This window comes from Salmo trutta, chromosome 21 (assembly GCF_901001165.1).
Source record: "Salmo trutta chromosome 21, fSalTru1.1, whole genome shotgun sequence".
Classification (NCBI taxonomy): domain Eukaryota; kingdom Metazoa; phylum Chordata; class Actinopteri; order Salmoniformes; family Salmonidae; genus Salmo; species Salmo trutta.
Window position 1 is genome coordinate 15851954 of NC_042977.1, and position 17119 is coordinate 15869072.

The window sequence follows — 17119 nt, forward strand, 5'->3', positions numbered from 1 at the left end:
ATCAAATCAAATACAATTGTATTTGTCACATACATATGTTTAGCAGATGTTATTGCGAGTGTAGCGAAGTGCTTCTAGTCCCGACAGTGCAGCAATATCTAACATGTAATCTAAAAATTCCACAACTACCTAATACCCACAAATCTAAGTAAAGGAATGGAATAAGAATATATACAAGTAAATATATGGATGAGCAATGACAGAGCGGCATAGGCAATAGATGGTATAAAATACAGTATATCAGGGATGCGAACTAGTCACGTTTCGGTGAAATTCGCCGTTTTGAATCCAAAATAGGTGACCTACGTGAATCGTGCAGATCCGATGAGAAAAGTTTAGGGGGTAGAGGCTTTGGATCATTACTGGCTGTAAGCAAACGAGTGTTGCACGTTTGGAGAAATACCTGCTGTATCCAAGGCTCAGTCAGTCGTTCACATAACAACAGAATGCCGCACGCGACTGAAGAGAGAAGAGACAACCAATTTGCCAGTTACAGAATCAGCGCGCACTCTAGAAAGACAGCAGATAGTGCAAAGGCAGTTAACAGCAGTGTGTCCCCTGAACTATTAACGAAGAGGGTGGTGAGAAGCCTTAGCTAGCCAGAGAAATGTTTAGCAACATTAGCCTACTTAGCTAATCTAATAATTGAGTTTATTGTGTGAAAATGTTCTGGCTAATAAAGTCAGACAGCTAACATTAGCTAGCTAACGTTACAACATTAGATGAGCTAACATTAGTAACCTAACCAATTCGCTACAGTATTAACTGGTATACAACTCCTTGCCGTTCCTCAAGTTATAACGCGTTAGTTGCTTACTGGACCCTGGCAATCTGTGTGAAATGTTAACTAAGTAACTAGCTAACTACTATCTGTGTACTAATGTTTTCCCTCTACAGAATGTGATTAATTTTCAGAATGAGAGAATAAGGTGAAAATGAGGCGTTGCTTCATTCAGGGATGAAGTGTAGCTGGAGTTGGGCCTGGTTTATTATGCTAGATGTCAATAGAGGTGAAAGAAACGCCATACACTTTCCCTCTTTCAATACAGTGGATAAAAAGGGGGCATGCCACTGGTGTACTCTCTGCCTGAAAGAGATTATACCAACCAAGGGTATCATGCTCTGCTGGCACATTGTAGAACAGATGTCCACAGGCAGAAAGTGTACAATGTAATAATGTGCAGTGTAGCCCAAAGATATTGCTTTTGTTGTGTTGAACTTGACAGTAACACTTTTGTGTGAGTGAGGGGGGTTATTTTTGCACACATGTCGTCTTGTGCACTTGATCAATGTCTACTATAGTGGCCTGTTTGTTTCATTCTATTTCTACTTTAACCCTAGGATGCATAGTAAACATGGCACCCCAAGAATGCATATGCCGGGTCAAAATGACCCGAGAATGTAATATCTGTGTTTTATTTATATGTGTCTAAAATATTATCCATTTTGTGGAACATAATTATTTGGACCTTTTCAATAATTATTTTGTTTGAATTGTTTTTAGTCGCTCTTCAACAGTTTGATACACATTTCAATGATAACATATTATGAAAATTCATAACAGCTATTGAAAATCTTAGCATATTTTTATTACAATCAATCTTACAATCAAAGTTTCACATTCAACCTTTTAGTGTGAAGAACAAAATAAAACCACCTTAAGAATATTTTATAAAATTTCAAAACATTTATTTGAAAATCCAAAGTTAATCATCAATATAAACGACAACACTAACAATTGTGAATTCAGAAAACATGAACACGAAAAGGAACAAAGTGTGCGTCTTAGTCCATTCATTTGTTACAAACCACAAGCATATGACTGTGCTCTTTGCAGACTGGTGTGTTGCACTGAGAACACCAGCAGCTGACTTTTCCATCCTTTGCCCTTGGGCAGAGCTGGCACCTCTTCCTCTTCTGGCCCTGGCTGCTCTGAGTGGTGTCTTTGCAGAAAGGTGTGCTGAGAACACCAGCAGCTGACTTTTCTATCTTCTGCGTTGGGCAGAGCTGGCACCTCTTCTGGCCCTGGCTACTCTGAGTGGTGGTGGCATGGCTCTCTTGCATCACCCCACATCCTTCCATTGCCTCAGTTCTTCTGTGGAGATGGGAGAACCTTCCAGAAGAATAGCCATCTCTGCAGCACTCTAACAATCAGGCCTTAAGGTAGAGTGGCCAGACAGAAGCCACTCCTCAGTAAAAGGCACATGACAGCCCGCTTGGAGTTTGCCAAAAGGCACCTAAAGGACTCTCAGACCATGAGAAACAAGATTCTTTGGTCTGATGAAACCAAGATTGAACTCTTTGGATGGAATGCCAAGCGTCACGTCTGGAGGAAAGCTGCTCATCCACTGTGACGCAGTCGCTGGGTATGAACCTTTACAGTTTGCTGGAAAAGGTCCCACACATACCGGAATGCTGCCTCTTTGATCACTCTGGTCCTCCTGTCATCAAGCCTCAGGTAGTGACGGATATCCTCATATCTTCCGACTGACATGTTGGCCTTATACATTGGATTCTGCAGTTGATCCAAAAATAGCTCCCGTGTGGAGACATCCCACCTTTTCTCCATGCCAATGAAGGCCTTTAGTTCCTCTTTGTTGACCTCTCTCCACTCTGTCCCTTTTGCTGTTGCTATTCTCCGTCTGTAACGTCTGTCTTCGGGTAGAGAGGACCAAGGCGCAGCGGGTTGCGTGCTCATCATTATATTTATTTTAAATAAAGACTGTGAACACGGAAAAACAATAAACAACAAAACGACGACAGGAAACAGTTTAGCAGGCTATACACATAGCAGCAGTGCTAAAGACAACTACCCACAATCTACAAACAAAAACACAAACCTATATATAGGACTCTCAATCAGAGGCAACAGAAAACGCCTGCCTCCAATTGAGAGTCCAACACCCAATACTAAGTCATAAAAATAGAAATACAAAAACATAGAACATAACCCAAAACCTGGAAATAATAAATCAAACACCCTTCCAAACAAACCACCACTCCGAACCACATAAAACAAATACCCTCTGCCACGTCCTGACCAAACTACAATAACAAATAACCCCTATACTGGTCAGGACGTGACACCGTCCTTCTAAATTTGTACACTTTAGGACCTCCTCGGTGATGTTGTCACTAATGAACAGCCTCCCAGGCAACTTTTGGTGACACACAGGCCCTGGGCAGCTCCTCAGGATGTTAATGGCTTCTGGTCCAGCCTTTAGTGTGTGTGTGGGGGGGGGGGGGTCTTACTCCAGTAAGACCCATTTTTACTCAGTCTATTTGACTGGTTTTCACTCTCCTCAGAGGAAGAGTCCTCCCCATCTGGCCCAGCGTCGTCCGGGTTTGGCCGGGGTAGGCCGTCATTGTAAATAAGAATTTGTTCTTAACTGGCTTGCCTAGTTAAATAAAGGTTAAATAATTTAAAAAATAGAATAACCTTGCTAGACCTTGCTGTGTAGCTATTCAGCTCAAGTACTAGTAGTTCGTCATCTCACCTAATCCAGTTATGGGCAACATTTATTGGGTGGGGGCCACAAAAAATCTGAACTCATCCTGAGGAACCGCAGTTGCTTGCTGGTCTGCGTACCAACATCCATACCCACACATGCAGTCAGAGCTGTCCCTAGACTTTTGGGGGCCCTAAGTGAAATTTTGCGATTTGGATAATTTTGCCATGGTGGGGAGAGAAAAATGTGCAGTTTACAAAATAAACAATTTTGCATAAGCCTAAATCAATTACGGCACTGTTGACCACCCCCGAACTGGCACCCATCCTTCTGATGTTTCTTAATGTTCTTCTTCAGATAGTGTTTCAGTTCATCCTCCCAATGGCACATGTTCAAAGTGGATGGCCCTTGATAGTGTCTCTGACCTGAGCAGTGTACAGGTTGCTGGCTCGGACTCAGGTCTCACGGTAGAAGTGGTGAAAGACCATACTGAACGCCATTGTCGTCATTGCTTCAGCCGGATAGGGGAGGTTGAGGTTCACACAGTTCGTGGTCAAATGATCCCTACCATGCATCTAGATACCATCTGTGGTCACCTTCGCTATAACCTCGAGAGAGGACAGACCAGAACAACAGTTTAATTTAGGGCAGTTCTGAGTTATTTACAGTATGACAAATTATTATTACTACTACCAATATTGTTAATACATATTTCTAAAACAAATGTCAAAGACAATAACACACAGTTGAAACAATAATTTCTTTTCAAAATTGGCTTGTATTCACCTATCATCTTGGCGATCTCATTGCAGAGTTACAGGGTCAGGGAGTTAGAGGGCTAATCCTTAGGGAGAAATCCCGACCATCCAGCAGACCCAATCTGGTGAAAGTTGTTATTGAAGCAAGAAAAAAACGAAGAAAACTTCAACCCACTTGGAGTAACTCAACCATTACCAACATCTTTTTCCTTTTACTGGCAGGCATGTGAAGAAAAGCACTTTGCATATTTACCAAAGGCCCAGGGAACCTAATTTGCATATGTACCATAGGGGACCGGTAATACCCCGTTGGATACATGACTCTCACATCGTGACTCATGCGTCCCCAAAAACCAACACTGCCTAATAAATAAAAAATAACTAATCAAGTTACAGCTCTTGATAACTCCATAAAGGAAATAATTGTATCTCATAAGGTAATGGTTAAACAGACTAGAGACAGGTGTCCCAGTCTCAGGGGCAGCGCCCTCTCCCTGACCTTCACATGGCCTGAATCACACATAGGACTATTGATAAATTATAAACTTGTTTATGATCCGGGCACTTTTAACTGCTCTCCCAAGGCACTTGCCTTAGGAAGACTTTCAAAGGGAGAGATACATAATCATTCATAAACAGCCGTATATGGAATTCAGACACATTAGATTATGCAGTGTCCCGATAAGGTGAGTAGGTACCTTCTAAAGTTAACAATCCCAGAGCCCCTCTCTTGTAATTATTGTCAGTTTGACCTGTTGCATTGACATACAAACAGTCCCTGGGACATAAACTATGTTGGCGAGAGAAAAATGTGCAGTTTACAGCTAATTACCTGTAATTCTACATATTTTCCCATGGGACGTAGAGAAAATGTTGTAGTTTTAAAGAAAGTTTGCTGCAATTGTAACCATTCTGTCAAATGTGCAGTTTCACAGCAAATGTCCTGTATTTCTACACATTTTGCCATTGGGTGGAGAGAAATGCTTGACATTTTTAAAATGATATCTGAGTGAGAGTGACTAACAAAATCGACTATGATTACTACAAGTTTAGATAGCTGGGAAAATTAATTTACCAATCCAAAAAAGTGGCTGACATGGGCTAATTGAGTGACTGCCAGTGACTCACATAACAATAGAAAAACTGCTGATACACAACCAAACCTCTAAATTGCACTTTGTGTATTCTACTATTCTAACTCTCAACAATAAGTTGAGACCTCCACTGATGCCGCATTCACATGCTAGTCGGAACTAAGAAACTCTGAAATGTCTGATTTTGGTAATTTGTTGAACACGACACGTAATTAACTACAAGTTAGACATTTCAGAGTTTCCTAGTTCTGACTAGCACGTGAATGCGGCATCAGTTCCCTAAAAAAACTATTCTGCCACAAGTTGCCCGTCCCTGGTCTAATCAGAAACTGCAGTCAAGCCTTTAACAATTTTTTATTCTCTGGAGGATTTCAAGCTGAAGGAAGACATTCAAGGTGAAGGACTCTCGTCTAGACAAAGATAATCACATACTCATCATTAGTCTTTGACTCATTTAACACAGTGGTTGGAGACCACCCTGTCTCTTCACTTCCTCACCTCTAACCTTTATTGATTTTTTTTTTCTCTCTCTCTCTGATTCCCATCTCTCTCTCTGATTCCCATCTCTCTCCAGGTGTGTATGCGTTCGGACTGTTCTCCACAGACATCTTTGTAAACGCAGGCCAGGTTGTGACAGGAAACCTGTCCCCCCACTTCCTGACGGTGTGTAAGCCCAACTACACGGCCCTGGGCTGCATGCAGACCGCCCGCTTCGTCAACCAAAAGGGGGTGTGCACGGGAAACGAGGACGACATCATGCGCGCCCGCAAATCCTTCCCCTCCAAAGAGGCAGCACTCAGTGTCTACGCCGCGCTCTACACAGCGGTAAGTGTAGAACACTATTTGTAGAAGTTACTATTACGTATAATTTATTTATTACGTATTTGTTTGTTTGTTGGTGGGCTATTAGGGATGCAAGATGATATTACCACAGTTGGCTATTATACAGTACATACGCTGAAGTGGGGGATCTCATGCTAACTATGCATATCTGATCCTGCCGACTACGCCAAATGTACTACTAAGGACAGTTTGAAGATGATCTACGCCACTTTGTTTAACTTCATTGGGATAGTGGGCAGTATTTTCACGTTCGGATGAAAAGCGTGCCCAGAGTAAACTGCCTGCTACTCAGGCCCAGAAGCTAATATATGCGTATTATTAGTAGATTTGGATAGAAAACACTCTGAAGTTTCTAAAACTATTCTAGGGTTAGAACTAGGGTTTTTTGGCTGTCCCCATAGGATAACCCTTTTTGGTTCCAGGTAGAACCCTGTGGGGAAAGGTTTTACATGGAACATAATAGGGTTCTACCTGGAACCAAAATGCATTCTTCAAGTGGCCCGCCCAGGGTCAGTTTTGGCCCGCCCTCTAAGATTGGATGTCTCTGTTTTTCTCAAAGCGACTGATTTTATGTGAAGCCGGAGGGTAGAGGCTAGACATAGCAGTTTGGGGACATGCTTATCATTAACACTCATCCAGCATTAGAATGTTTAGAATACAGTATTTATATTTGCCTAATCATTTCTAATGTTTTGTTTGAATTATTTATTGTTGCCAGAGGAGGGGTACATTTGGAGTCAATGCAGAGTGAATGCAGGGCGAGTTATTCAAATTATTTCTGGTTAATACTGTAGGCAATGTCTCTGGGTCTCAGGGCTGCTCTGTGCCTACCAGCTAGAGCTTAGCGGTAATTGCTGCCTCTTGCTCTTCAGCCTTATTGGACATTGTCTCTCAGAATCAGACATAGACTCGGCTGCATAACCCTTGTCTCTCCTTCATGCTTGTCGCTAGAGGGGTGAGGGACTGGAGGTGAGTTGGAAGAGCAGAAACAATGTCCTCTCCAAACATTACCAGAGCAAATGTTTCATCTCCACTTCATTGAAACTGCAAATTAATTGAAAGTTTAAATATATACTGAACAAAAATATAAACGCAACATGTAAAGTGTTGGTCCCATGTTTCATGCGCTGATATAAAAGATCCCAGAAATGTTCCATACGCACAAAAAGCTTATTTCTCTCATATTTGTGCACAAATTTGTTTACGTCCCTGTTAGTGAGCAGTCTTCCTTTTCCAAGATAATCTATCAACCTGACAGGTGTGGCATATCAAGAATCTGATTAAACAGCATGATCATTACAGAGCTGCACCTTGTGCTGGGAAACATAACAGGCCATTCTAAAATGTGCAGTTTTGTCACACAACACAATGCCACAGATGTCTCAAGTTTTGAGGGAGCGTGCAATTGGCATGCTGACTGCAGGAAAGTAACCACGCCAGCCCAGGACCTCTACATCCGGCTTCTTCACCTGCTGGATCGTCTGAGGGGGCAGTTCTGAAGAGTATTTCTGTCTGTAATAAAGTCCTTTTGTGGGGATAAACTAATTCTGATTGGCTGGGCCCGGCCCCCCAGTGGGTGGGCCTATGCCCTCCCAGGCCTGCCCATGGCTGCCCCTGCCCAGTCATGTGAAATCCATAAATTAGGGCCTAATGAATTTATTTCAATTGACTGATTTCCTTCTACGAACTGTAACTCAGTAAAATCTTTGAAATTGTTGTGTTTATATTTTCGTTTAGTATAATTAACCTTTGGTGGCAGATTCAACATGACCTTTCAGCAAATGAACTACAGAGACTTATCTTTTTTAGAACGCTTAATAGTGTTTCTTTGCAACTGACCCTGGAGCGGTAAGAAAAGTAAGCCTTGCCTGAGTCAGACTCCTGCCCTATGGGCTATTCTATCTCCTGTTTCTGTAGTGTGAGGCAGCTTGACATACAAGTACAGCTCCATAGACAGCAGAGACACCAGGTCCCAAATGTTTTGTCTTTCATATGAAACGACTGGAAATCGAACACCCAACCTTCCAATCTGATGTACTGAGTACGGATACTATGCTTCTCGGAGTCATGGCTGATCAAGGACATGGATAATATACATCTAGCTAGTTTTTCTATGCATCGGCGGGACAGAATGGCAGATTCCGATAAGATCAGGGGGGTGATGTGTGTGTCTTTATTAACAGCTGGTGCACGCTCTCTAATATTAAGGAAGTCTCAAGGTTCCAAAAGGGTTCTTTGGCTGTCCCCATAGGATAACCCTTTTTGGTTCCAGGTAGAACCCTGTGGGGAAAAGGTTTTACATGGAACATAGTAGGGTTCTACCTGGAACCAAAATGCATTCTTCAAAGGGTTTTCCTATCGGAGAACCCTTTTAGGTTCTAGACACTTCATTATAAGCTCTAGACCAGGGTTATTTAACTCTTGCCCTACGAGGAGCGAAGCCTGTGGAACTGGCTTCGAGGTTCAGTGTTGACTTTGAGGGCTGTAGACCACACTATTCACCAAGAGAGTTTTCATCTGTATTTTTCGTAGCTGTCTATTTACCATCACAAACCGATGCTGGCACTAAGACCGCACTCAGCGGGCTGTATAGCGCCATAAGCAAAACCGAAAATGGTCATCCAGAGGGAGCGCTCCTAGTGGCCGGTGATTTTAATGAAGGAAAACCGAAGTCCGTTTTACATCATTTCTACCATCATGTCACCTGTGCAACTAGAGGGATAAAAACTCTAGATCACCTTTACTCCACACACAGAGACGCATACCAAGCTCCCCCCGCTCTCCATTTGGCAAATTGGACCATAACTCTATCCTCCTGATTCCTGCTGACATGCAAAAACTCAAACTGGAAGTACCAGTGACTCGCTTGGTCCGATGAAGTGGACGCTAATTCTTCAATGCTCGCTTCAAGGCAAGCAACACTGCACCATGCATGAGAGCACCAGCTGTTCCAGACGACTGTATGATCACGCTCTCTGTAGCCAATGTGAGTAAGATATTTAAACAGGTTAACATTCACAAGAATTACCAGGACGCGTATATAGAGCTTGTGCTTACCAGTTGGCAAGTGTCTTCACTGACATTTTCAACCTCTCCCTGACACCGTCTGTAATATCTACATGTTTCAAGCAAACCACCATAAGCACCTGTGCCTAAGAACGCCAAAGTAACATGTCTAAATGCCTACCGCCTGCTTTGAAAGGCTGGTCATGGCTCACATCAACACCATGATCCCAGACACCCTGGACCCACTCCAATTCGCATACTGCCCCAACAGATCCACAGATGATGCAATCTCTATTTCATTCCTCACTGCCCTTTCCCACCTGGGAAAAAGGAACACCTACATGAGAATGCTGTTCATTGACTACAGCCCATCGTTCAACACTATAGTGCCCTCTAAGCTCATCACTAAGCTAAGGACCCTGAGACTGAACACCTCCCTCTGCAAATGGATCCTGGATTTCCTGATGGACCACCACCAGGTGGTGAGTTTAGGCAACAACCCATCCGCCATGCTGACCCTCATCATGTGGGCCCCTCAGGGGTGCGTGCTGAGTCCCCTCCCGTATGCCCTGTTCACCCACGACTACGTGGCCGCGCACGACCCCAACAGTATTGTCTGCCGACGATGCGCCGGTGGTAGGCCTGATCACCGATGACGATGAGACAGACTATAGGGAGGAGGTCAGAGACCTGGCAGTGTGGTGCCAGGACAACAACCTCTCCCTCAACCTCGGCAAGACAAAGGAGCTAATCGTGGACTACAGGAAATTGGATCCCGAACTGGCCCCCCATTCATATCAACAGGGCAATAGTTGATGTGGACACCCGCTCCACTAAGGACCTATCATGGTCCAAACACACCAACACAGTTGTGAAGAGGACATGAAAACACCTCTTCCCCCTCAGGAGGCTAAAAAGATTTGGCATGGGCCCTCAGATCCTCTATGTTCTACAGCTGCACCATTGAAAGCACTTTGACTGGCTGCATCACTGCTCGGCATACGACCCGTAAGGCGCTACAGAGTGCAGTGCATACGACCCAGTACATCACTGGGGCCGAACTCCGTGCCATCCAGGACCTCTATACCAGGCGGTGTCAGAGGAAGGCCCTAAAATTTCTGACTCCAGCCTACCCAAGCCATTTGGAATTTACATTGACTCCCTTTATTATTTATTTATTTATCTTAGTTGTTTTGCACTGACTCCCTTGCGCTGGCTCTATGGACACTCACTAGACTCTACCCACACACTCACACATACTACACTGATACTCCAACACACACACACGCTCACACGTAAACACACACACTTTCACATTTCACATACTCTGCTGCTACTCTGTTTATTCTGTATTCTGATTGCCTAGCCACTTTTACCCCTACCCACATGTACATACTGTATTACCTGAACTACCTCGTACCCCTGCACATTGACTCAGGACTGGTACTCCTTGTATATAGCCTCGTTATTGTTTTTATTGTGTTACTATTTCCTTTTTTATTTAGCAAGTATTTGTCTTAATTTTTAACTGCATTGTTGGGAATGGGCTCATAAGTAAGCATTTCTCTGTAACGTCTACACCTGTTGTATTCAGCGCATGTGACCAATAAAATTGGATTTGATGTGTGTCTCCCTGCTGCAGATGTACATCACGTTAACAGTGAAGGCCAAGGGGACCAAGCTGGCCAAGCCTGTCCTATCTCTGGGTCTCATATGTCTGGCGTTTCTCACGGGCATCAACAGGGTGGTGGAGTACCGCAACCACTGGTGTGACGTCATCGCCGGATTCATCATCGGAGGGGCCATAGCAGTCTTCATGGTGAGGGATCTCAACGTCTTTATACTACAGCCTTCTTTTTAAAGATAGAGGGATCGTTTCTTTGAACGTGTTTGTTACGTATTGTTAGGTTCTTATTTTTCAGAGTAAATAACTCACGGACACTAGAGAAGCTAAACCAAGTTTAATTCTTCCCAAAGGTTCTGTACAGCTGTATTCAGACAGAAAAACATTTCTCTCCATCACAGTTATATACATCCCACTTAAGACACTCCTCCTTCTCTCCAATCCTTACATCTTATGGTTCAACAGAAAGAGGGTAACAGGATACCAAACCCTTATTACTCCCTTAAGGGAATCTGTCCTCACCTCCTGACCTCAACCCTCACCTCCTGACCTCAACCCCTCCTTCACCTAATCCACAGATATCCATCTGTCTTCCCTATAATCAACAGTTGCTCTCCTCTCATCCGCCCAACACATTCTAAAGCCTTCTGTCTTTCTACAGAGAACCCTTAACTTCTGACATAAAACCCAGTCTCTTTCACTCTTTCTATTCAAGGCTTCTTCTCTATCATTTATTTAATGTCTCAATGTTCAAAGTTTAGCCGATTCCAACGGTCCTTCCTCTTGAACAATAGCGTCCTAATGTTCAATTTAAAATAAACTTCGAAATTACTTATAAATGGATAAACCATGACAATAAAATATGAATTTACACAAAAACAAAAACAAATGATCATAAAACATTAATTACACAATCTAACAAATGGAATAAACAATGAACAACATTCACCTCGAGGTTTACAAATTAAGAGACTTATGGCATCTGTACTATGATCACACAATTTTATTCCCATCTATCATCACATAACAAAATGCCATTCCAGCTGAATCTGCTGTCTTGTTATATGTCAGATGGAGCGGCTTTGGTTAGTCCACTTCCCCCTTCTGGTTCCTAAGAGAGTAATTGCACAAGACTTGAAAAGCAACAAAAAGACACACAAAACATAACAGTATTAACAATGTGATAAGCTATGCATAAATATAAATATACATGAAAACCAGAGTCTGAGACCCTGACAATTCCCACTCTCTCTTCACCTGACTCTATGCCTCCCGGATACTTTCCTGCTGAGTTCCACAAAAATTAAAGCTCTAAAAAGCTTCCTCATGCTTTCGCCCAGTCTTCCCCTTTTGGCCCCAGGTTCCGAGAGGTGTTCCCAAGTCATGACATTTTCACTTTGTTCCCCATCTCCTCCATTTCACCTGATAGGCACGTCACCTGAAATGCAAGTGCGTATCTCTAATCAACATTACATCCTCTTGAGGTAACTCAGCACTGTATATGCTTTCATATCAATGCCTTCAACATTTTGTTCAGAGTATAATGACCCCTCTATCCTCTATCATATGATGCATTAACCAATAAAGCAGCTAACCCCAACTATGATGTTTATAGTAGCTCCCAGACCCCACCCATCTGTATGTCTTACAGTGGAAACTAGTTGGTCTCGCTCCGCTTCCTCTGTCATGGTGTTTTCACTCACCCATTATGCAGTTGGACCTCACTTCATGTGAGAACTATGCACCCCCCCAAGGAGAGACATGACAATCTTTACCACTGCAGGTACTGTATGGAGTAGTGTGAGTCCCAAACCAACGCTGTCCCAACACCCCCGCCTGGTGTCTCTAGATGTACACTCAATCTCCAGAATTCAGCCCGTGCCCTTGGTTATATCTCTGCTTCCACCTGAGGATATACACACTGCAACACATGGGTCATTTCCTGACATCATAATTAGTGATATTTGAATAACCACATCCCCTGTCCTCCCATCGGTCCCCCAGTTACCAATCCATGTGACATGAGTCATCATCAACTGATATCCCAACAATGCTACTAAAGTAACCATTGCTACTTCCAACATGGCCCATGACTATAGTCTCACAATACTACCTCATTTGTGCAGTAGCCCAATTCCATGCTATCAATATAGCATCCTACGCTACTAGTACTGCTCCTTCAGTTACTGTCCCCACAGCGCCTGCCGTGAGAATACCTCCTCCATGTAATCTGTCAAATGTTCACCGGCTGTTAGAAATTGGAGAAAAATTTATGAGTTGGGAACAATATCCAACCTAACAAAACTCTGAGTCACAGGTGTCCTGAAAGTTTACCATAGTGTCTGAAATGCCACCACTATCTCTTCTACTCTTACCATGATCTAGGTATGTGTAATGTTCAACTAAATCCCCATATTGTGTACAGTTAGCTGCTCTCCCTCTTCTATGAGCCATCTCCTGTAACAATATACAGTCTCTGGGGAATGATAGAGGATTATCATTACATCTAACCCATAACACACTATACTCCTAATGCATTTTCTACAGTTATAAACATCCTAACACATTCTCAAATCAGTTAGTCAATATACATCATTCCCTCCTCTGGAACAATGAACACTCATGTTCCACAAAACCTAAAAACATATTAACTTGAAAAGGAAAAAAGAAACAAAGTACATGTTTAAAACATAGCACAACTCATTGATGCGTTGGAACATAACAATTCTGAATACAGGGTAAAACAATAAAAACGTTCATGGTTGTCCCAAGCTATTATCCAGTGATTCCCCCAAACAAACCACCTCCCCTCAGGATGACACTTAGCGATAATAACCTTCTCTTAATACTATCGCTAAGACAAATGTCAAAAAGCATGACATAATGTTACTGCTAAAACCATTTTCTAAATGAGTCCATACTCCCTTATTCTACTGGCGACCTCTAGGAAGAGTTACCAGGTCCTGAAGATAGCACCCTAACCCCTCGCATAATTCCCACTCCAGGATCCCAATCTGGTGATATTTGTATCAAAACAAAAACACAACATGAAATCAGCAATACATATATCACATTTCATTTGAAGTAACTGTCATCCCTTATCAGCATATATTTTCCTTTCTATATGCAGCCTGAACACAGTGCCACTGTATAAGTACCCAAAGACCAGGACCTCAGGCAACTGGTAATTTTCCCCTTTCAAACACGTGATTAAACAAAAACATGTTAAATCAAAAATAAACAAATTCGAATAACTAATCAACTTAGACTTACAACTCTTTATAACTCCCTACGGAAATAATAATAATCTCCTAAAGTAATGGTACAATTTGGATAGAGAATGGTGTTTCTCATGAATTTTATAATGAAATCCCCCGTTCCGTCAATTTCTAATGAGGGTGATCGTTTCTCATTAGGAATTGTGTGTGTACAGGGCTTTCTACACCATTAAAATGTTTCCTCTCCCTTCCTTTCCCTTCGGAAACCATTTAAATACCTCTTCAAACATTTCCATCCTCCTGCATACCCAATTTAACTGCATTGAAAAGACCCCATCCAATAAATCCCACAACATGGCGACAGTATCTCTCCACCGAGTCTAACGATTCACTGGTCTCCTTTTCCCCATGATTCTCCATAACCACCACACCACATAAAAATTTAAAGTTCATTTTAGGTTTGGTAAGCCCTATACCAATTCCTCGTGATCCCAGTTCATTTTAGATTAGGTAACCCCTATACTAATTCCTCGTGACCCCTCCATTCTTTCGTCCATTCTAGAATTCCATTCCAGAATAAGACGACGTCAAACGTAAATGTATTTAAAAATAAAACCACATAAAATAACCTTCTGCATTTGCAAGGAGTGTTTGGCCATATAATTTAAATGTTTTACCTTTAGAATCCATTCCCCTGGCATTTCGCCTAGAATCTTCAACCCAAAATATGTTTTCCTGTGACAAATTTAGCCATCGTAAGGAATCCGCAATATATACATGTGGTTTTCTAACACTTTCTCTCACCAAGGTAGCCATTCCGTCTGCTTTACGATTCCTTATGGCGATTTTGTCTGTACGACTAGTATGAGCTTTACATTTCCCCACTGTTAATTTACTGGGTAACTGACATGCTTCTGATAATGCCTCTACCTCCAGACCATTTTTATTGGTGTTCCTGTCGCTGTTAACGTGCCCCGTTGTGTCCACAATGTATCGATATCATGAACTACTCCAAATGCATACCACACACAGCGTACCCCGTTATGTTACTCTCTTCCCTTCTGTGTTCATGTAACTAGAGCCATCTGTATACAATATTTTTCCAGATTCCAATGCTGTCTCTTGCAAATCAGGCCTAGGTTTTGGAGTAATCTGATCTGGGTCACATGTATGCAATTCACCCTCCCCATGCAACAGCATTAACGACGCAGGTTCCAAAGCACCAATCTTCTGAAATCGTAGATTTTCCCCATTTAACGTTAACTCCCATTTTGTCCATCTTGCACTAGTAACATGTGCTGTTCACTATGGTTGCTACTGCGTGTGTAACGTACAAATCAACTTTTTTACCCATTTGTAATGTTATGCAACACCATTTCTGTCGCCTGTACCGCCCTAAGGTAGTGTAGCAATCCTCTTGGCCCTCTTAATTTTTGCGTAACCATCGTGTAACCATTTATTTAATATCTCAATGTTCAAAGTTTAGCCGATTCCAACAGTATGCATTACATGCTTATTATATGCTTGCTACATTTAACTCTTCATGATAAGGCCCTCTCAGTGGTCACATGTACATGCTTTTTACATGTAACATGTTTGAACTCTATACAGTCCAAGGTGAAAGTCTACACATCCCTTGCACAGTCTTCACATTTTGCTGCCTTAAATCTAAAAAGGGATTAGGTTAGATTTGTTCCCCCCTACTGATCTACACAACGTCCTCCACATGTTCAAAGTGAAAGAAAAGAAATGACTTATTCTGGTCCAAGTAAATTTGCCTACATAGCATGATATTGTGTAAGTGGGAAATTCTGGTCTTGAATTTACCTTGGTAAGATTTCAGGGAATAGAAAAGACTGCTCTATGAATAGTTTATATGAGATGAATGCAGTGATGACAATATACTATGACACCACATTCCAAGACTTGTCACGTCCTGACCAGTAATAGAGGCTATTTGTTATTATAGTTTGGTCAGGACGTGGCAGGGGGTGTTTGTTTCATGTGGTTTGGGCTATGTATTTAGGTAGAGGGGTATTTGTTTTATATGGTTCGGGGTGTGTGTATGTAGAGGGGTGTTGGATTTATGTGTTCCGGGGTTTTTGGTTTATGTTCTTGTTTTGAATTCTAGGGTTTCTATGTTGTGTATTTCTTTGTTGGCCTGGTGTGGCTCTCAATCAGGAACAGCTGTACATCGTTGTTTCTGATTGAGAGTCATACTTAGGGAGCCTGTTTTCCACCTGTCCCTTTGTGGGAGATTGTTTTTGCACTGCTGTGTATAGCCTGCGAAACTGTCGTACTGTCGTTCTTTGTTTATTGTTTTTTCGTGTTCACCTATAAATAAAATAATGATGAGCACGCAACCCGCTGCGCCTTGGTCTTTAACCTACGACAACCGTGACAGAATCTCCCACCACAAATGGACCAAGCAGCGGGGTAAGGAGCACGAGGAAGAAGGATGGACATGGGCGTAGATGAGGATGAGTATTTCCAGGGCTATGGAGGAGTTAAGGGAGCCCAAGAGGCAGCCCCAATAAAAAAAAATTGGGGGGCACACGGGTAATTTGGCTGGGCGAGGATTAAGCCCCAAGCCAAATCCCCGTGCTTTTTTTAGGCAACATATGACTGGACAGGTCCCGTGCTTAGGGGTAATGCTTACTGTGGCGAGGCCAAGTATTTTCAGGCCGGTGTGCGCAGTGCCAGCCCCCCGCATTTGCCAGGGGGAAGTGGGCACTCAGCCAGTATGGGCGGTGCCAGTCCTGCGCTCGAGACCGCCAGTGCGCCTCTACGGTCCAGTGTTTACCGCTCCTCGCACTAGCCTTGAATTGCGTGTCTCCAGTCTGATACCTCCAGTACCAGCACCACTCACTAGGCTTCCAGTGCGTCAGCCCAGTCCACCTCGGCCTGTTCCTTCTCCTCGCACTAGCCTTGAGGTGCGTGTCCCCAGTCTGGTACCTCCACTACCAGCCCCACGCATTAGGCTTCCAGTGCGTCAGCCCAGTACCTCGTCCAGAGTGTCCGGCAACAGTACCTCGTCCAGAGTGTCCGGCAACAGTACCTCGTCCAGAGTGGGATCCGGCAACAGTACCTCGTCCAGAGTGGGATCCGGCAACAGTACCTCGTCCAG

The 17119-nt window shown here is 43.0% G+C and overlaps 1 protein-coding gene across 1 annotated transcript in view; it reads left to right on the forward strand.

The window, feature by feature from the left end:
- LOC115156801 (phospholipid phosphatase-related protein type 5-like) overlaps nucleotides 1-17119 on the forward strand; it is a 74614-nt gene that overhangs the window by 27765 nt on the left and 29730 nt on the right. Inside the window, exons 3-4 of the mRNA XM_029704502.1 lie at nucleotides 5876-6126; nucleotides 10793-10969. Of these exons, the coding sequence (XP_029560362.1) occupies nucleotides 5876-6126; nucleotides 10793-10969 (428 nt within the window). The remainder of the gene's footprint in view (nucleotides 1-5875; nucleotides 6127-10792; nucleotides 10970-17119) is intronic.